This window comes from Sturnira hondurensis, unplaced genomic scaffold (genome assembly GCF_014824575.4).
Source record: "Sturnira hondurensis isolate 20B ecotype Veracruz unplaced genomic scaffold, ASM1482457v3 Scaffold0008196, whole genome shotgun sequence".
NCBI lineage: Eukaryota > Metazoa > Chordata > Mammalia > Chiroptera > Phyllostomidae > Sturnira > Sturnira hondurensis.
The window spans coordinates 7,295,211-7,316,119 of record NW_028080827.1 but is presented as its reverse complement, the minus strand read 5'-3'; the positions used below and the strand labels follow the sequence as shown (position 1 = coordinate 7,316,119).

Genomic DNA, 20,909 nt, shown 5'->3' with positions numbered 1-20,909 from the left:
TTCAAAGTTACTGTATATTCAGGGTAGGACTTAGTGATGGGTTTGCTGTAGGGGTCCAGGAGAAGGTGGTGCCAATTAATGATCAGGTTTCTACCAAGGGCGAGGTAGAGAGATGCATGTTACTAACATAGGAATACTGCAATAAGGACAGATTTTAAAGGCAGTGGAAGAAAAGTTCAGTTTTAGACTTAAATTTAAGATGTGTTTGACCTAAATACAGATCTTAGGTAGTGGTGTGAGAACATGGGTCTGTGGGTCTGGAGTTCAACAGAAAGTTCTGGGCTAGAGATAGAAATACTTTTCATATTAACTGATTTCATCTTTATGATGACTCTGTGTTGTGAGCATTATTATTACTCTCATTGTAGATGAGGCACAGAAAAATCGCAGAGCTAGTGACCAATAAAACTCATACAGCTTGTTCCTAAAGCCTGAACTCTTTTTAAAAAATATTTTATTTATTTATCTTTAGAGGGGAAGGGAAGGAGAGAAGGAGAGAAACATCAATGTATGGTTGCTTCTCATAAGTCCCCTGTTGGGAACTTGCCTGCAACACAGGCATGTGCCCTGACTGGGAATTGAACCACGATCATGTGGTTCGCAGGCCCGTGCTCAATCCACTGAGCTACACCAGCCAGGGCCAGCCTGAACTCTTAATACTACATGAGAAGAGGGAAGAGACTCAGCTAAGCTCTGGGCAATCTCAGCATTTAGAGGTTAGATAGAAAAGGTTGAGCTGGCACGAGAAACTGAAGAAGAGTGATTTGAGAGGCAGGAGGGAATCGTGGGAATGGGGTGCATCAGATGCCAGGCACAGTGTTTGTTCCAAGTTGGTTGTTAAGGTCAGTGATCAAAAGCTGCAGAAAGGTAGGCTCTTACAGGGCACACAGGTAGTAAATGGATGATGAAGATGGTAAAAGGGTTTGCCAGTCTTGGGGATAATGTGAGTAAAAGAGGTAGATATGGAGGAACCAGATGCTGTTTGCAGTTGTTATAAGGTCAAGTACAAGCCAGGAATAGTGAGCGATGAGACTGGAGAAGTAGACTGGGGCCAGATCATGAAAGACCTGCAGTGTGCCCAAGTTAGCACCAGACCATGATCTCAGCCAGAACTGTTTGTCCCCAAAGCTGGGAGTAAAACAAAGGGAGCCACTTGTAATCCAGAGGAGCTACGTACTGGTGTCTGCCTGTCTATGTTGTCTCTTGTAATGTATATTTTGTCTGATTTCTTCAAAATTTACCATGCTGATACATTTTAAGAATTAAATTACCCACCACTTCTTTCTGCACCAAATCATATATCAGAGTGATAGGTAATCTGAGTAGGAGGAAGATACCTATACATATTTGACATGACTCTTCTATATTTCGCTCTAAATTGGGAGCAGGTGTTGAAAATGGTAGTTATTTTGCTTAATTGGGCAACTTTGGTCATATCAGAAGAAACTGACTCCTTGGGATTATATTTTATTATTTCTTTCTTTTTTTAATTACTAAATTTTATTGGAGTGACACTGGGTAACAAAATTATACAGGTTTCAGATGCACAATTCCACAGCACATAATCTGTACACTGTCCCAAGTCAAGTCTCCTACCGCCACCATTTACTCCACTGTCCCCTCCTCCACCAGCCCCACCACCAACTCCCCTGGCAGTCACCATGCTGTTGTCTGTGTTCATGAGTTTTTTCCCTGTTTTCTTCTCTTTTGCTCAGTCCCTTCACCCACTTGTATTATTTCTTATACTATATATGCTAAGCATTTTGAAATCTGAGATCATCCTGGGTTTGAATCCTGCCTGTTTCATTTATTAGCTGGTTGACTTTGGGGCTCGTTGTCTACCTCTTTCACACTGCTGAATGAAGGCCTTCTTTAGTAAGAACAATTATAAAGCCTATTGCAAGAATTAAGTAAAGGGGGAAAAAGGTAGGAGTGTTCTTAATCCTCATCAAACAAATAGTCTTGTGATAAGGAAGAGCAACATGAATTCCTTTCTTTCTTGGTGATTCCATTTTACTTTTGATTATTTTATTTATTTAGAATTTTGTAATTCATCCTCAAATACCACTAGCTAGTTGTAGATAGAAATATTAATTTTTCTTTTTTAAGTATATTTTATTGATTATGCTATTACAGTTGTCTCATTTTTTCCCTCCTCTGCCCTGCACCCTTCCTCCCACCAGTATCCCCCCCACCCTTTAGTTCATGTCCACAGGTCATACATACAAGTTATTTGGCTTTTACATTTATGATACTATTCTTAAACTCCCCATCTGTTTTATACCTACCATTTATGCTTCTTATTCCCCATACCTCTTCCTTTATTCCCCCCCATCCCCTTCCCTGCTGATTATCCTCCGTGTGATCTCCATTTCTGTGATTCTGTTCCTGTTCTACTTGTTTGCTTAGTTTGTTTTGTTTTTGTTTTTTAGATTCAACTGATAGTTGTGAATTTGTTGTGATTTTACTCTTCATAGTCTTGATCTTCTTTTTCTTAGATAAGTCACTTTAACATTTAGTATACTAAGGGCTTGGTGATGATGAACTCCTTTAAATTTACCTTATCTGGGAAGCACTTTATCTGCCCTTCCATTCTAAATGATAGCTTTGCTGGATAGAGCAATCTTGGGCATAGGTCCTTGCCTTTCATGACTTTGAATATTTCTTTCCAGCCCCTTCTTGCCTGTAAGGTTTCTTTTGAGAAATCAGCTGATAGTCTTATGGGAACTCTTGTAGATAACTCTCTCTTTTTCTCTTGCGTCTTTTAAGATTCTCTCCTTATCTTTCATCTTTGGTAACTTAATTATGATGTGCCTCAATATGTGCTTCTTTAGGTCCAACTTCTTTGGGACTCTCTGAGCTTCCTGGACTTCCTGGAAATCTGTTTCCTTTGCCAGATTAGGGAAGTTTTCCTTCATTGTTTGTTCAAATAAGTTTTCAATTTCTTGCTCTTCCTCTTCTCCTTCTGGCATCCCTATGATTTGGATGTTGGAACATTTAAAGTTTCCTCATCCCAGAGGTTCCTATGCCTCTCCTCATTTTTTAAAAAAATTCTTATTTCTTCGTTCTGTTCTGGTTGAATGTTTATTTCTTCCTTGTGTTCCAAATGGTTGATTTGAGTCCCAGTTTCCTTCCCCTCACTATTGGTTCCCTGTATATTTTTCTTTATTTCTCTTTGCACAGACTTCACTTTTTCCTTTATTTTGTGTCCATACTCAAAGATTTCTGTGAGCAGCCTGGTTACCAGTGTTTTGAACTGTGTATCTGATAGGTTGGCTGTCTCTTCATCACTTAGTTCTTTTTCTGGAGTTTAGGCCTGTTCTTCATAATTTAGGCCGTATTTCTTTGTTTCAGTACACCTGTTACATTATAAGGGGCAGAGCCTTAGGTATTCACCAGGGTGGGATAACTAACTTCACTGCTTTTTGACACTGTATGTCAGGGAGGGGTCAGAGAGGGAACAATGCCACTTGCTCAGCTCTTGCCCAGCTTTCAAGAGACCTGCAGTTTCTCCCACCGCCACAACCCCCGTAAGTTCTTAACAGCCAGAGGTTCTGAGTCTTTATTTCGCTTGTGCTGGAATCCTGGGATGATGGTCTGTCTTGCTATCCAGTTGTTCCTCCTGGTTTATCTACATGAAAATGTGGCACCATCTGGTCTACCGTCTGGTCTGCCACCTGCCACCTTGCCATGTGTCCTCTCCACCCAGACTGCCCATCTCCGCCCCTTTTACCAGTTTGAATGAATGTTTCTTCTTTAACTCCTTGTTTGTCGGACTTCCATACAGTTCAATTTTCTGGCAGTTTTCGAGTTTCTGGTTGTTTTTTTGTTTTTAAATTTGGTGTCCTTTTGGTTGTGTGAGGAAGCAAAGAGTATCTACCTACGCCTCCATCTTGGCTGGAAGTGGGGAAATGGTAATTTTTCTTGATGTGCATATTTAAGACTGTGCTTATGAAGTGAGGCCTAGTTCCAAAAATAATCTTTAAGGAATATTACAGAACTGCAGTATCTAAAAATACTCTGCCATCTCACATAAAATACTCTATCCAAAGCTCTGCCATCTCACATAAAATTCTTGAGAAGTAAGGTTATTTAATTTTGGTTAGTGGGTGGTAATAAACATAAACATTAATTTGGAAAGTTCTTGTTTTCTTCATGAAATTTAAATAATTTAAATAATTTAAAATAATGTCAGTGTCTGTTTGGAGCTGACTTGCACTTAGTCAGAGTTCACTTTTAAACCATGCACATGTTACTGTGCATGCAGGGTAACTTCAAGAGTTATGAAGAAAATAAATGTCTTCAATCAACCCTGTCATTTTGTTTATTTATAGAATTAAATGAACCCTAAATCATTTGTTAAAATTTTAGTCCTTGGCCCTGGCTGGTGTAGCTCAGTAGATTGAAAGCGGGGCTGTGAACCAAAGGATCGCGGTTCGATTCCCAGTCAGGGCACATGCCTGGGTTGCAGGCCAGTTCCCAGCAGGGGACACACGAAAGGCAACCATACATTGATGTTTCTCTCCCTCTCTCATTCTCTTCCCCTCTGTCTAAAAATAAATATATTTTAAAAAGTTTTAGTCCTTGGCATCCTGAGACTATTTCCTGCTGTTTTTCTTTAAAGCCATTTTTGGCAGAGCCCCATTCTTTGGGCAGAACCAATTGGAATACAGCAGGACGGATGTCAGGCTGATTATTTTGTTTTTGACACCTTGACACGCTGTCCTGGATGAGATATTAGGTTTCGCCTGATGACACGGACCAGTTTAATAGCTGTTTCTGTTATAATACCAAGAGTAACATTGGCATTCAACATTGTTGAAGTGGAGGGAGGGAGTTTCTTCTTCATGAAATTTACTGTATTAACAAGGGGGGAGTGTGGTGGAATGGAAAGAGTATTTGGCTTTTTTTTTTTAAAGATTTTTACTTATTTATCTTAGAGGGGAAGGAAAGGAGAGAGAGAGAGAGAGAAATATCAATGTATGGTTGCCTCTCGTGTGTCCCCTGTTGGGAACCGGGAACTGGCCTGNGGAATACAGCAGGACAGATGCCAGGCTGATTATTTTGTTTTTGACACCTTGACACGCTGTCCTGGATGAGATATTAGGTTTCGCCTGATGACGCGGACCAGTTTAATAGCTGTTTCTGTTATAATACCAAGAGTAACATTGTTGAAGTGGAGGGAGGGAGTTTCTTCTTCATGAAATTTACTGTATTAACAAGGGGGGAGTGTGGTGGAATGGAAAGAGTATTTGGCTTTTTTTTTAAGATTTTACTTATTTATCTTAGAGGAGAAGGAAAGGAGAGAGAGAGAGAGAGAAATATCAATGTATGGTTGCCTCTCGTGTGTCCCCTGTTGGGAACCGGGAACTGGCCTGCAACCCAGGTATGTGCCCTGACTGGGAATCGAACCGCGATTGTGTGGTTCGTAGGCCCTCGCTCAATCCACTGAGCTACACCGCCAGGGCGAGTATTTGGCTTTTAGATTGGACATAGATTTGAACTCCAGCTCTACCATTTTTAAGGCCCAAGCTTCAATATGTGTAAAAATGGGTTAGTAATAGGGTTATGCAGAAGATTGAAGGAAATTATATATGTGAAATATCTAGGCCTTTACTGACTCAAAGAAAGCGCTCAATAGAAGTTAGCTCTCATTGCTCACAACCTTTGTCAAATGCCACGAAGCGTGTCAGTGTTTACCATTTTGCTCAGCAGCAGCATGCATTGCTCTGAAGCTGCAGCAGAACCACAGGGCACTTCTGCTCTCCACTTCCAGCCCTGCCCAGAATGCACCAAGTGTTCACCCCCAGCCCTTCTTTTCTCTTCCCCCCATTTTAATTTTTTTAAATTGATTTTAGAAAGAGAGAGGAAAGAGGAGAGACACAGATGAAGAGAGAGAAATGCCTATTTGTTGTTCCATTTATTTATGCCTTCATTGGTTGATTCTTTTATGTTCTCTGACTGGGGATCAAACCTGCAACCTTGGCCTATTAGTGTGATGCTCTTAACCAACTGAGCCCAGCCAGGGCTTCTCCCTATTTTAGTGTGACACCTTACCCTACTCTAACACTCTGGCTTACCTTTCTTTCCTCTATTCTCTCCTTTGCTGCTTCAGGAGATGGCTGTGGAAATGGTGGTCACAACATTTTTGCCTTCTGTGTGAGGAATTTTGGTAGGGTTGGGAGTGGAGTGTTCTGTTCTAGAAGTGAGGAGTAACTTCTACTCTAAACCCGTGAATTATGAAGGGACTGAGGTGGAGATTTGGGGTGCAAGGGAGAGGAAAGGATGTTTCATTACTTCTCTGTTACTTAAATGCTGGCTTTTTCCTTCTGTCACATCCAGATTTTCTACATAACTCAATTTTCAAATATTGCTTACCTTTTCCTCTATTTCTGGAAATTATACTTCTTTTCAGGAGATTCTGAGAGCCTCTTGCCAATACATCTTTTAGCCTGCCCTCTTACACAGTATAATGTCTGAGGCCAAGAATATTCATATAACAAAAGTTTATTTTTTAAATATATTTTATTGATTATACCATTACAGTTGTTCTATTCCCCTCCTTCATTCCCCTCCACCCGCACCCTCCCTCCCCCACCATTCTCCCCCCTTAGTTTATAACCACGTGTCTCAAGTTCTTTAGATTCTATATTTCCCCCACTATTCTCACCCTCCCCCTATCTATTTTCTACCTACCATCTATGCTATTTTCTGTGCCTTCTCCCCCCTTCTCCTCCTCCCACCCCCCTGTTTCTAACCCTCCATGTGTTCTTCATTTCTATGCTTCCACTCCTGATCTAGCTGTCCTCTTGGTTTGCTTTTGTTTTAGGTGTGGTTGTTCATAACTGTGTGTTTGCTGTCCTTTCACTGTTCATATTTTTCATCTTCTTTTTCTTATGTAAGTCCCTTTAGCATTTCATATAATAAGGGCTTGGTGATGATGAACTCCTTGAACTTGACCTTATCTGAGAAGCACTTTATCTGTCCTTCCATTCTAAATGAAAGTTTTGCTGGATAAAGCAATCTTGGCTGTAGGTCTTTGGATTTCATGACTTGGAATACTTCTTTCCAGCCCCTTCTTGCCTGTAAGGTCTCTTTTGAGAAATCCGCTGACAGTCTGATGGGTACTCCTTTGTAGGTGACTGTCCCCTTATCCCTTGATGCTTCTAGGATTCTCTCCTTCATTTTGGTCTTGGCTAATGTAATTATGATGTGCCTTGGTGTGTTCCTTCTTGGGTCCAACTTCTTTGGCACTCTCTGAGCTTCCTGGATTTCCTGGAAGTCTATTTCCTTTGCCAGACTGGGGAAGTTCTCCTTTATTATTTGTTCAAATACGTTTTCCACTCGTGGCTGTTTCTTTCCCCCTTCTGGTACCCCTATAATTCGGATGTTGGAACGTTTAAAGATGTCCTGGAGGTTCCTAAGCCTCTCCTCATTTTTTTGAATTCTCATTTCTTCATTCCTTTCTGGTGGGATGTTTTGTTCTTCCTTCTGGTCCATTCCATTGATTTGAGTCCCAGTTTCCTTTCCATCACTATTGGTTTCCTGTGCATCTCCCTTCATTTCAATTAGTTTAGCCTTCATATGTTCCTCTAATTTGTGACTTTGTTCCTCTAATTTGTGACTATAATCTACCAGTTCTGTGAGCATCCTGATAAATAATGTCTTGAATTGTGCTTCTGAGAGGCTGGCAATTTCTTGGTCGCTTACAGTTATTGGCTCTGGGACTTTGAGTTCTTCTTGCGCCATCTTTTGGGCTGTTCGTGCCTGTTCCATAGCAGGATCAGAGCCCTAAAGTGTTCACTAGAACAGGGCAACTAAGTCACTGGGTTGTGACGTTGTATGTGGGGGCAGGGTCAAAGAGGGACAATGGCTCTCACCGGTATCTCAGGGCAACTCAGTGGCTGGGTTGTGACGCTGTATGTGGGGGTGGGGTCAAAGAGGGACTACGGTGTCCTGTCCACCGCCTGCCGCCACGGCCCTCACTGGTGCAGCAGTTGCTGCCGTCACCGGGCCCATGTGTTTCGTCCCACTGCACGCGAGTGTGCCACCGCCGTCAGCCCTCGCCCCCTGGGGCCTGCGTGGTCCGTCTCACTGTGCTCGAATGTGCGACTGCGGTCAGTCTGCCCAGCACCCCAACTGGTTCCGGGCTGCCTGCGCGCCTGGGTCGGGGGACCTGTCCTGCCCGACCCTGCTCGCTGCTGGCTCCACCCCTCTTACCATCCCCGTTGAACGGTTAGATGTAGTCGGACTTCCGTATAATTCAATTTTCTGTCCTTTGGTTGTGTCTTTGTTTCTCCAAACCTTTGTTGTATTCAAACTTGGTTGTGGGAGAAGGCACAGTGTTTCCACCTATGCCTCCATCTTGGCGGAAGTCTCACAAAAGTTTATTAAGAAATTATTATAGGCATACCCTGTGTTAAGTGCTGAAAAGACAGATGAATAAGATACACCCCTTCTCTCAAGAAGCTTGAAGTCTCTAGAGGGAGATAGGCAGAGGTGTTATTTTGTGGAATAAGGATTCAGTAGAAGGTTGTATGAGGAAGTGTGGACACGGAGAAGGAGCGCCAACTGATGGTAAGTCGGGAAAGGCCTCTGAAACCAAGTGCTGCTGTAACACAAGGACAGGTAGGAGTCCACTGGCTGAGGAAGAGGAGAGGTTGTGTTCCCAATGGAGGGAGTAGCTGCGCAAAGGCACACAAGTGTGAGGCAGCGGGGCTTTTTTGGGCTACAGCAAACCCATAGTTTGGCGTGGAGAATAGTAGTGGTGAGAGAAAATGGAGTGTTTAAGAAAATATTGTTTCGTTGAGGAGTTTCAATAATAGTACTCTTCTGTCTCTGAACCTGAGTGGTGGGTATGTAGGAGCTCGTTGTGTCATTCTTTCATTCAATAAGCATTTGCTGTGTGTGCATAAAAGTTCTGGAAAGCCCATTATGTGCTTTAGGGTAGTAGTTTCTGAATTTTTTATATAAAAAGTATGCCATAAGACTTATATGAATTGCTTAGTAACCATATGGAGTATCAATATATATGTGTATATGTATGTGTGTGTGTATAAAAATTCTGGAAAACCTATTATGTCCTTTAGTGTTGGAATTTCTGAATTTTTTACATTAAAAATGTGCTATAAGGGTAATATGAGTTACTTAGTAACCATGTGGAGTATTAATGTTAATGTCAGCGTTTAGAGGCAGGGGTGTTGATGATTTAGGATTTCTTTCCTACTTCAGTTTGTAGCCTCAACAATAATTAGTTTTTATCATAGGTTTTTTGAATTGTCACAGAAGGCATTCATTTTTGCAAATATTCACAATGGGATAACCAACATGAGTCAAGGCAGGTTCCATGTTGCCAAGCTGCTTATGGTTTAATAGGGGGGCTAGGAAAGATGTACACGCGTGCTGTACGGAAACGATCGATGTAGTGGGGTTTGGGGAAGGAGAGAGAATCACGTGGGTCAGATTCTGGGAGCACTTGGGGACTGTCATTCACTCTGTCAGTGCTCTCAGTCTTGTTCTCAAGGTGTCTCAAGCATCGGAAACAACTGCTCTTGGTGCCCACAGCTCCGGGTTTGACTGACAAAATGCAAATTAGCAAAACGTCCAGTGAGCCATCAGCACTAGTCAGGGATCTCTTGAGTGCTGTCAGTGTGGTAGGGTTCAAAAAGAAAGATGACTGGTGCCTCCTTCCGGGCGCAGCGATGCGTGTAACCCCTGAGAAGGCCCGAGGGCCGAGCTAGGCTGAGCCCACTCTGCTCCGTGCCTCTCTCTGCCAAGTGCTAGTGCACGCATGGCCCCCAGCCTGCCTTTCCAGTGCTCTTGCATTAGCCTCTGTCAGAATTACCTCATCACTGCCAGGTAGGCATCATTAAATTGTACTGTGGAACAGTGCATGGTTTTTATTTGCCTTGTAAGCTATTATGCAACTTAGATCTGTGGTAGCATTATTTTCTCAGATTTTTACTGTTACAAAATTAAGCTCATCTCCATTTTGTCCTTACTCTCTTTCTACTCAGGTGTTCCTTTGAATTATCACAAATCTTTGGTATGTTTTCACATTTTCACATTATCTACTTTAAATCTCTTTCCTCTTTTCTTCATCTCCTACAGGATTTTGTTTGTTTGCTTGTTTGTTTTTTGGCTTTAGTGACAGTACCTCAGATCCCCAATGCTTCTTTTCTCTTCTACTAGTTCCTACATCACATATTTACTTTTTCTTTGCATATTATTTCAGGAATCTCTCTTCTGTAAGTCTCTGACTCCTACCCCATCTCAACTGTGCTTTATGGCTTCAGGAAAAACCCTGAGGTAGGCCTATGTGGTTTGCGTTTGCTACCTTTCATCCCAGTTCCTCGCATAGTTTTTCCTTCCCTTGCCCTACCTCTGTCTTAAATAGAATCAGCACAAAAGTGCTGCCCAATGGCTGTGGGCAAGGAATCTGACCAGCCTTAGGGGAGCGTCAAAGATGGCATATGGGCCAGTGTGAGAGGCAGGGAGACCTATAAATAACCAAAATAAAGGCTGAGGTATCACGAGTGAGATATTTGAGGGATTTACAAGATAGCGAGGGACAAAACTAGAGCAGTATGAATAGAAAGGGAATAGAAAAGGGAATAGGAAAGCCCCTCCTTTACCAGTTAATCATGACAGTGAGTTACGTGGTATGATTGCTTCTGCAATAACCATTTAAGGTGGAAAAGAACCGTAAAAGACTGATTTTTGACCTATTTCTCCTTGGATAGTTTTCCAAGAAATAGAGTTAAAATTAAGGGGCAGTTGGTTATCAGGGTGATGTTTGGTGTTTAAATATATTGCCTCTGGAGAGTTCAAGGGCCTTAGCTTCCTTCTACTATCTGTTGTTAATACCTAGCTTTTGGAAGTCTAGCCTTTGGAAAAGTCTGTTTCCAAAGACTCTTTACTGTTTCCAGTGTAGTTGTAAAAATCTGAGCTGCAGCTTGCTATTGACAAAGGACACAAAGACTCTTCTTTCTAGATTTAGTGGAAAATCTCTTGTTTAGAGCTGGTCAGTGAGACTTCTGGAAACTCACTTGGATCTGTTTTGCCTTTTTAGTTTCATCAGCAATGGTAGTAAGTAACTTCATGACTCTTTATCTCATATATTTCTTTTTTTAAAATAGTTTATCTTTTTTTGTAGATTTTATTTATTTATCTTTAGAGGGGAAGGGAAGGAGAGAAGGAGAGAAATATCAATGTATGGTTGCCTCTCATGAGTCCCCTGCTGAGAACTGGCCTGCAACCCAGGCATGTGCCCTGACTGGGAATCGAACTGCGATCATGTGGTTCGCAGGCTCATGCTCAATCCACTGAGCTATACCAGCCAGGGCTATCTCATATATTTCATATCCTTTCTAGAAACAGTAAATTCTTCCAAAAAAGTTAGGGAAATACTAGCCTTCTAAAGTAAACTTCAGAGTTATAGCACTTGGTACCCAGAATGTTTATTGAGCGAGTAAGATTTTAGTAATATGTATTTAGTTTATGGGCTGTTTAACTGGAGGGGAAGTTATAGAACTAATTTCAGAAACATATTTGACATAGAACATAGCGATCACTTCTTATGGAAAAATACTTATTAACAATTGTACTTATATATTAGTTTATGTTTTCCACAAGGGTTCTGTATGTCAGAACCTCATTTACCTTGAGGTAAATGAGATGAGGACCACTGTCACCCCCACTGTACAGATGCTTGAATCAAGGGCTGAAAGGCCAATATGGTGTTCTGAGATTAGGACCCATAACTTAGCTCAGTACTGTTTTGTCTGCAAACTGTTCAGACAAAAAGTGTGCATGAGTGTGTGATAGTAAGAGAACAATAAAGCAATGGGCAAAGTTATTTTGCCATACTGTTTTATTCAATTGAAGGAGATAACTTTCATTCTGAGATTCTTTCCACAAATGCTAAGTGCCCAGGTGTGTACCAGGTACACAGGTACACTCTATTATGTTGAACAATGCAGGTATGGAGCTTATGTTCTAATGAAGATAGAGAAATAATAAGTAAACAAGCAGTAAATAAGTTCCAGTAGTAATGAGAGATCTAAAGAAAATGAAGTGGAGAAAGGCTGTTAGTGGTATTTTCATATATCCCTGAAAATGGGCATCAGGGACTAGGGCACATACATTTTCAAGGGAGACTGCTTCGTGAGGAATCTGTGAAATCATAACACATTTCTTCAATGTAGTATTTGGGGTATTCTTTCATGTTACTATATTTTGTTCTCTTTCTTTAACATTAGCCCGAAGTTCAAACTTGGCTTAAATCCAGAGTGTCTAGTGGAAGCTAAAGATCTGCTTCAGGAACCCTTGGCCATACTATTTTCATGATGTTGAAGCCATGAGACCCACACATATTGCTGGCCAAATACACATTTTTACTGTTTTCACTCATTTGCATAAAATAATGAAGGTACAATACTAGACAACAATACTTTCTCTCCCTCTCTCCCAACAGAACTTCCTTCAAAGAAAATTCCAAATACCCAGTATGTCAAACAGCTGTGGCTGCAAGTCATGAGCTTCCGGTCCTCTGCACACTGTAGTGGCCCTGGGGTACCTGAGTGATCACTAAGGCTTTGCAGAGCACAGGATGAAAACCACAGTAAAAAATTCGGATTGTAAATCCTGCCCTTAAAGAGATAGAAGGGCCACCACACCAGTGACTCAAAATCATGTTTTGAAAGTCCACATTTAGTGAGAAAATAGATTTATATGTACACTTTAACCTAAAATTGTATATTTTTAGGTACCATTTACTCTACAAAGCAAAGTCATATTTTCATTGAAGCTGTCTCTTCAGAATATACATTTTCCCCAAGTTTTATTGAGATATATTTGACATACAGCACTTGTATAAGTTTAAGGTACATGGGATAGGGACTTAATTTACATATATTGTGAAATTATTACTAAATACAGAGCATACTTCTTATGTGGACATGATAGTACTAGTGGAGCTAAAATACTTTTTATCTACTAATTTAAAAGTTAAACTTCATATTAGCCAAGAGTTATTTTTTTCATAAATTATTTAATTATAAATAAATCCATATGTTTTATATGTCACCATAAAGTAATTGATTTTCTAGTTTAATTTTTTTTCTTTTTTTTCCTAGTTTGCCAGGGTTTGGATACCTGATCCTGAGGAAGTTTGGAAGTCAGCAGAGCTGCTCAAAGATTATAAGCCTGGAGATAAAGTCCTATTGCTTCACCTTGAGGAAGGAAAGGTAAGGATTTGGCCTTTATTTGTTGTCATTGGCATAAAATCAAGAGAATTCAAAAGGGTGTTTGCTATGATAGACGTAACTTCGGCTGGAAGTTAAATTTTGAGCTAATTTAATATTTTTACTCACTAAATTTTTAGGTAAAGAATGTCACAATGGCAAACTCAATTTTCTATCCCATAGCGTTAGTAGAAATAGCAGATACTTAAAAAATCCATTATTTTGCTTCATTGATTGATTATGATTTGGTTTAGGTCCACATATAATCCTCCCAAAATGTGTCTATTTATGTGTGTTTTGTTTAGGCTGCCATTAAAATGTTTTAATATTAACTAACATACAGGGTCCAGCACAATAATGCATCTTTTTTATTACAAAATCTTTTATTACAAAATCACAAGCATGTAGCTGTGTAACATAACAATATCACACTCAAGCACACCAAGTGACATTTTAGGTGAAATGTTCAAATTAAAACTATAAACGATTACACCCATATTATGACCCTACCAACCACACTCAAGCAGGGGTTGCTTCTGCCGGACCCTGTAATTCGTATTATCTAAGGAGCTAGTCTGAGATTTGGTATTTGTTGGAATTATTTATTTGAAAAATATTTAAAAAATAAAATTTAAAAGCAGCTCTGTCTCTGTATTTTTCTATTTGCATTCACTGGATGAGCGGGCTGGTCTTAGTGCCACACTTGTCCATCTTTACGGTGTTTGACAAGGCGCATCCCACTTTTTCTTAATAACCTGTGTGACATTAATTTCTGTTAAGCAACTTGTCATCGAGCCAGGGAAACTAGGTATAAATACATGAAAAGTTAAGTAAAATACAGTATATATAGAACAGTTCAATACCACAAAGATGTCAAAAGGTAAGTTTATGATGAACTACCAGTTGACTAATACTATCCTGACAGTTACACATATTGAGCACTTAGTAAGTGCTTTATTTGGTATAACTCATTCAATCCTCACAATAAACCTGTGAGGTGAGGCTATTATTATTACAACTTTATCAATGAAGACACTGAGGCTCAGAGTTTGGGACTTGCACCAAGTTATATAGGTATTAAGGGATGAAGCTGGCATTTAAAGCCAGGAAATTTGCCTTCATGGTTTGTGCCCATAACCACTCTACGACACTGTAAAGACTGTGAGGACTTCAGGTTCCCCACAGAGGGGTGTTTCATTAGGGGCTGCTTTGTCAGAGAAGGGTTTAAGGAGGAAGGATTTTGACTGGGACTTAAAAGGTAGATAGAATTTGAAATGACAAAGAGAGAGGGGGTAGACTCTGAGGATTGGGATGCATTTTGGAGACAGTGATTATAACAAATCGATTGGAGTAGAGATTTAAACGAGTTTGTGTTCTAATTCGGGGCTTGAATATTAAGGTACCGGCTGTATTCCATGTTAAGAGGTGGCAAAAGGTATGCTTTCTGACATCAATGTCAGTGAGATAAATAGATGTACTTACAAATAGGGTGACTCATAATATAATAAGTGTAAACAAGAAACAAAAGTAGAACAGAGTGAGGGGAGTGGTCAGGGGCCCAGAGCAGGTAAAGAGTCAGGGAAGCACTGTCTGAGGAATGAGTAGACAAGGGGAGTGCATTTCAGGGTGCAGAAAAGCATGGGCAAAGGCAGGGAGGCATGCACGGCATTGTGTGTTTGGGGAACTACACAAGTTCATTTCGTTGGGATATAAAGCGAGAGTACAAGACCAGCAAAAGGGTAGGGATGGGAGCCAGATCACAGAAGGCCTGGTTTGCTGCTAAAACTCAGAAGACTTCAGCGTCTTAGAGTGACTGGGAGTGACTGCAGGGTTTGTAAGCAAAAGCGGGTGCCAGGTTTGTGTTTTAGAAAAGCCTCATTGATAACAGCATGTAGGATAAACTTCAGGAGAGCAACACAGAGGCAAGAAGAATAGTTGGGAAGACAGTAGGGAAGAATTAGGCAAGATCAGGAGGGCCTTGAATGCCAAATTAAGGAATTAATTTATTCAACATTTATTGATCATTTACTCTATGTTAGGTACATGTCAGGTACTTTGGGCTATATTTTCTTGTTAATTTTCACAGCAACCCTGTGGGTTGGCAGGTGATATTATAACTATTTTCTAAATAAGGAAGCCAAGGTTCAGAGACATTAAGTATTCTGCCTGAGATCACACAGCCAGAAGTGGCTTTTGTGTATTGCAGGGGCCAGTGCAAGGGCCAGTCAGCTTTGGGGAAGGGCATTATACCCTAATAAGCAGGCAGGGGTAGAGGACCAGACTGCAAAATTTCCTCACCGTTTAGCATAGTTCATTTCAACCACATTTGAATATCTGACCTCTGTATAGCTCTTCAGTATTAACAAAGGTGACTTGTTACAAAACCATCTTGTTCCTCCCTACAATTAAATTGCATTTTTCCCTTCTTACTTGTATGTTATTTGTCCTTAATACCTAGTTGAGTCAGTTTCCGTGCTTTGTCATAAAGCCATATTCTCTTGTCTTTAAAGTGAGTAGTACTTCTTAACTTTTGGGACCAAATACCTCATTAAAAATCAAATTAAAACTATGGACTGTCTTTCAAAAAAAGTACATTTATAAGTATATATTTACACACATACACTTAGAGAGTTACAGCTAATTTCAGGGAATTCTTAGATCTCCTGGGGTTCAGTATTCTCAGGTACTTACCATGTATCAGGCATTGTCTCCATTAATTTTTACCATACCCCTGTGAACTGATTCTATCATGCCCATTTTACAAGTGAAGGATTTAGGTTAAGTAACATACCCAAGACCACAAAAGAACTGAAGTACCAGTTTTAGAATTTGAACTCAGGTCCATCGCACTCTAGAGCCAGGTTCTTAACCACTATGTTACACTGCCTTCAATTTATCCTAGGTGAAGAGAAGAACTTAAAGGTTAAATACTTAATGGTTCAGTAACTGGGTAAAAAACGATACAGGCTAATACTTCTTAAACTATATTAGCAAAAATTGTTAAATGAGTTAATACATCTAGGAAAAAAGAAAACTCATTTCTTTTGCCATTTTCGCCATTTCTGTGGTTTTGGAAGGTGCCAGGAAAAGAGTGCATTTAATAGTTGAGCAGCAAGCCAGAAATAGGAAATAAGCAAAATGCATGGCCCTGTTTCTTGTTTACTGCCTGATTTATCCAGATGCTGTGTCTTGTACATTTTCAGGATTTGGAATATCGCCTAGATCCAAAGACCAAGGAACTGCCTCACTTAAGAAACCCTGACATACTTGTGGGTGAAAATGACCTCACGGCCCTCAGCTATCTTCATGAGCCTGCTGTGCTCCACAATCTCAGAGTCCGCTTTATTGACTCCAAACTTATTTATACATATTGTGGTATGTGTATTTTGCTCTCTGAGTGAACTGTGAACTCTTTCCTCTAATGGGTATAGCATGGAAATACTGTGCTTGGGGAATGAGGAATGTATGTGATTGGATTTTCTCTTACAGACAATTTCACTTCAGAGTTACCAACTAACTGCACTTTATGTTAAATAGCCCTTTTTCTGAACTTACATAATTTCCATCAAAATAAAAAAATGCTTTTAGCTCAGTGGATTGAGCGTGGGCCTGCGGACCAAATAACCATGGTTCGATTCCCAGTCAGGGCACATGCCTGGGTTGCAGTCCAGTTCCCAGCAGGGGACCCACGAGAAGCAACTATACATTGATATTTCTCTCTCCCACTCTCCTTCCCTTCCCCTCTAAAGATAAATAAATAAGTAAAATCTTTAAAAAAGTGCTAAGCTCCTCTTTTGGATTTTCATCCACAAAATTTATATACCAAATTAAATGCCAATTTAGCAGTTATTTTCATCTCTTTTAAAAACTAGTACATCAGCCCTGGCTGGTGTAGCTCAGTGGATTGAGCACGGGCCTGCAAACCACAGGATCGTGGTTCGATTCCCAGTCAGGACACCTGCCTGGGTTGCAGGCCAGTTCCCAGCAGGGGACTCACAAGAAGCAACCATACATTAGTATTTCTCTCCTTCTCTCCTTCCCTTTCTCTCTAAAGATAAATAAATAAAAACTAGTACATCAAGAGTAGATATCTAAAGAGTTGTCTTTGGAGCTGGTACAAGAAGTTTAGTGTTGTCTTTTTTTCAATGACTTAGAAATGCAGGACTGACTGGATTTGTAGTAGCCACTCTTACTTTTTTTTAAATGTATTGAGTTGACATTGGTTAATAAAATTATATAGGTTTCAAGTGTATAGTTTTATAATACATCATCTGTATATCATATTGTATGTTCACCATCCAAAGTGAAGTCTTCTTCTATCACCATTTATCCCCCCATAACAACTTCTACTTCCCTCACCCATTTTCCCTCTGGTAATCACCATATTGTTGTCTGTGTCTGTGAGTTTTTTTCTTCCTTCCTTCCTTCCTTCCTTCCTTCCTTCCTTCCTTCCTTCCTTCCTTCCTTCCTTCCTTCTTTCCTTCCTTCCTTCCTTCCTTCTACCCTCCACATCTTTCATCCAGCTCTGCAACCCCCTCCCCTCTGCCAGGAATCGGTCTGTTTTATATATCTGAGTCTTTTTTTCTGTTTATTTTGTTTGTTTATTTTGTTCATTAAATTCCACATGTAAGCAAAATCATATGGTACTTGTCTTTCTCTGATTGGCTTATTTCCATTAGCATAGTACTCTCCAGGACCATCCATACTGTCACAAAAGGATATAGTAGCAATTCTCGTTTGATCTGCTTGCCTAGGCCCCTGCTTGTTGTAGTATTAGCTGCCAGGGGCCCAGCTGAGGATTCTTTTCTGTCTCTTACAAATGAATCATGCACGTGTGTGCACATTTGGGTTCCTCTCCCTCTTTTCTATTTTCATTTTATCCTTTATTTCTTCTCATATCCCCGGCTTTTCTTCTGTACTAACTTCTCATTTTTCTTTTTTTTAAAGATTTTATTTATTTATCTTTAGAGAGGAAGAGAAGGAGAGAAGTATCAATGTATGGTTGCCTCTCGTGAGTCCCCTGCTGGGAACTGGCCTGCAACCCAGGCATGTGCCCTGACTGGGAATCGAACTGTGATCGTGTGGTTCGCAGGCCTGCACTCAATCCACTGAGAGCTATACCAGCCAGGGCTCATTTTTCTTTCATTAATCATTTTCCTGAGTCTTAGATCCAATATTTCCCTTCATTTCCTTCTTAGTTTGTTTGCCTGGGGTGTCCCACTCATAGATGACCATTTCTTCATTATTGTTTTTTTTTTTTTGGACAGGAACAAATGTCTTTTTCTTCTCTTTTTTAAAAGGTTTTATTTATTTATTTGTTTGTTTGTTTGAGAGAGGGGATGGGAGTGAGAAAGAAAGGGAGAAAAACATCAATGTAAGAGAAACATCGATCAGTTGCCTCTCATACCTGCCCCAACTTGGAACTGAACCTGCAACCCAGCCATGTGCCCCGATAAGGAAAACTGGTGACCTTTTACTTTGTGCCCAACCAACTGATCCACACCAGTCATTGTCTTAAAAGAATTTGTATTTTTGCCCTGGCTGGTGTGGCTCAGTTGGTTAGAGCATTGTCCCATGAACTGAAAGGTTGTAGGTGTGACTCCTGGTCTAGTAATCAAGGCTCAACTACAAGAGAAGGGTGTACTCAGCTCACATGGATGGTGCACCTTGAGTACCCAGTTTATGTGATAGGGGAGGCTGTGCCACTGGACCCGACAGGAAACTAACTACGTTAGGCCATGCTACCAAGACAGGTTATCATGCAACTCGACCTAATACATAGAAACAAACACAGGGAGGCTGCCAAAATGAGACAAACAAATGTGTCCCGATTAAATAACAAATCAAAACTCCAGAAAAAGATCTAAACAAAATGGAGATAAGCAATCTATCAGATGCAGTGTCCAAAGTACTGGTTATAAGGATGCTCAAGGAACTTAGTGAGGACCTCAGTAGCACAAAAAGAGCCAGTCAGAAATGAAGGATACAGTAATTGAAATAAACAAAACTTTACAGGAAAACAACAGTAGGGTAAATGAAGCTGAGTATCAAATGAATGATTTGGAACACAAGGGAAAAAAAACAATCAGAAGAAGAAGAAAAAAGAATTTATAAAATGAGGATAATGGAAGCAGCCTCTGGGACAATTTCAAGGGTTCCAACATTTGCATCATAGAGATGCCAGAAGGAGAAGAAAAAGAGCAAGAAATGGGAAATCTGGTTGAAAAAAATAATGAAAGAAAACTTCCCTAATTTTATGAAGGAAATAGACATGGAAATCAAGGAAGCACAGAGTCTCAAACAACATAGATGCAAAGAGACCCACTCCAAGACACATCATAATTAAAATGCTCAAGGTTAAAGATAAAGAGAGAATCTTAAAAGCAGCAAAAGAAAAGAAGTTAGTTACCTACAGGGAAATTTTCATAAGACTGTCAGCTGATTTCTCAAAAGAAACTTTGCAGGCTAGAAGAGATTGACAAGAGATGTTCACAGTCATGAAAAGCAGGGACCTACAGCCAAGATTGCTCTACCCAGCAAAGCTGTCACTTAGAATTGAAGGACAGGTAAAGAGCTTCCCAGACAAGAAAAAACCAAAGGAGTTCATCATCACCAAACCATTAGTATATGAAATGTTAAAGGGACTTACTTAAGAAATAGAAGAAAATCAAAACCATGAACAATAAAATGGCAACAAATGCATAACTATCAACAACTGAGTCTAAAAAACAGACTAAACAAACAAGAAGAGGGAGCGAGAATCATGGATATGGAGTGTTTTGATGGTCGCCAGAGGGGAGGGAGCATGGGGGCATGCGTAAAGTGGTCTAGGGACTGAGAAGTACAAATAGGTAGTTACAGAATAGCCATGGGGATGTAAAGCACAGTATAGGCAGTGGAGAAGCCAAAGAATATATGTGCATGACTCATGCACATGAACAGTGGTGAGGGGATTGCCTGAGAGAGTTGGGGGTGCCGAGTGGAGAGAAGCAAAAGGGGGAAAATTGGGACAACTGTTATAGCATAGTCAATAAAGTATAATTTAAAAATATAAAGAAAAGATAATTTATCTTTTATATCCTTGGCATTAACTCTTTTTTCTTCCCTATGTATTAACTGAATATATCTTTTCTTCAATTTTCCTTTTTAAAAATTTTTTAATGTTTTTAAAATTTTATTTATTTTTAGATAGAGGGGAAGGGAGGAAGAAAGACAGGGAGGGAAACATCAATATGTGGTTGCCTCTTACATGGCCCTGATGGGGGACTTGGCCTGTAACCCATGTATGTGGCCTGACTGGGAATTGAACCAGCAACCATTTGGTTTGCAGCCCATGCTCAATCCACTGAGCTACACCAGCTAGGGTTTTTCTTAAATCTTTTGCACACATGTTACCTTCTTGATGAAGCCTTCCCTGCCCTACCCTGTCACCTAAATCATAAACCTCTTGTCTTCGTCTTAGTATGTCTTCCTTTTCCATTTAAATGTTCTCCTTTTCCTTACCACCATCTAACCTATGATACATACATTTTTATTTACCTTGCTAATTGTTTGGTTGTTCCACTAAAACAGAATAAAGTCCATAAGGGTAAAGATTTATTTTTTTGTTTACTATTGTAAACTTCTCACTGAGACTTAAATCATACAAGAGGGACCCCCAAAATA

General features: G+C 40.2%; 1 protein-coding gene across 4 annotated transcripts in view; it reads left to right on the top strand.

The window, feature by feature from the left end:
• MYO5A (myosin VA) overlaps positions 1-20,909 on the top strand; it is a 185,177-nt gene that overhangs the window by 54,216 nt on the left and 110,052 nt on the right. For all 4 annotated transcript variants that reach the window (XM_037054650.1, XM_037054649.1, XM_037054648.1 and 1 more), the window contains exons 2-3: positions 13,137-13,247; positions 16,448-16,619. In XM_037054650.1, coding sequence (XP_036910545.1) covers positions 13,137-13,247; positions 16,448-16,619 — 283 coding nt within the window. The remainder of the gene's footprint in view (positions 1-13,136; positions 13,248-16,447; positions 16,620-20,909) is intronic.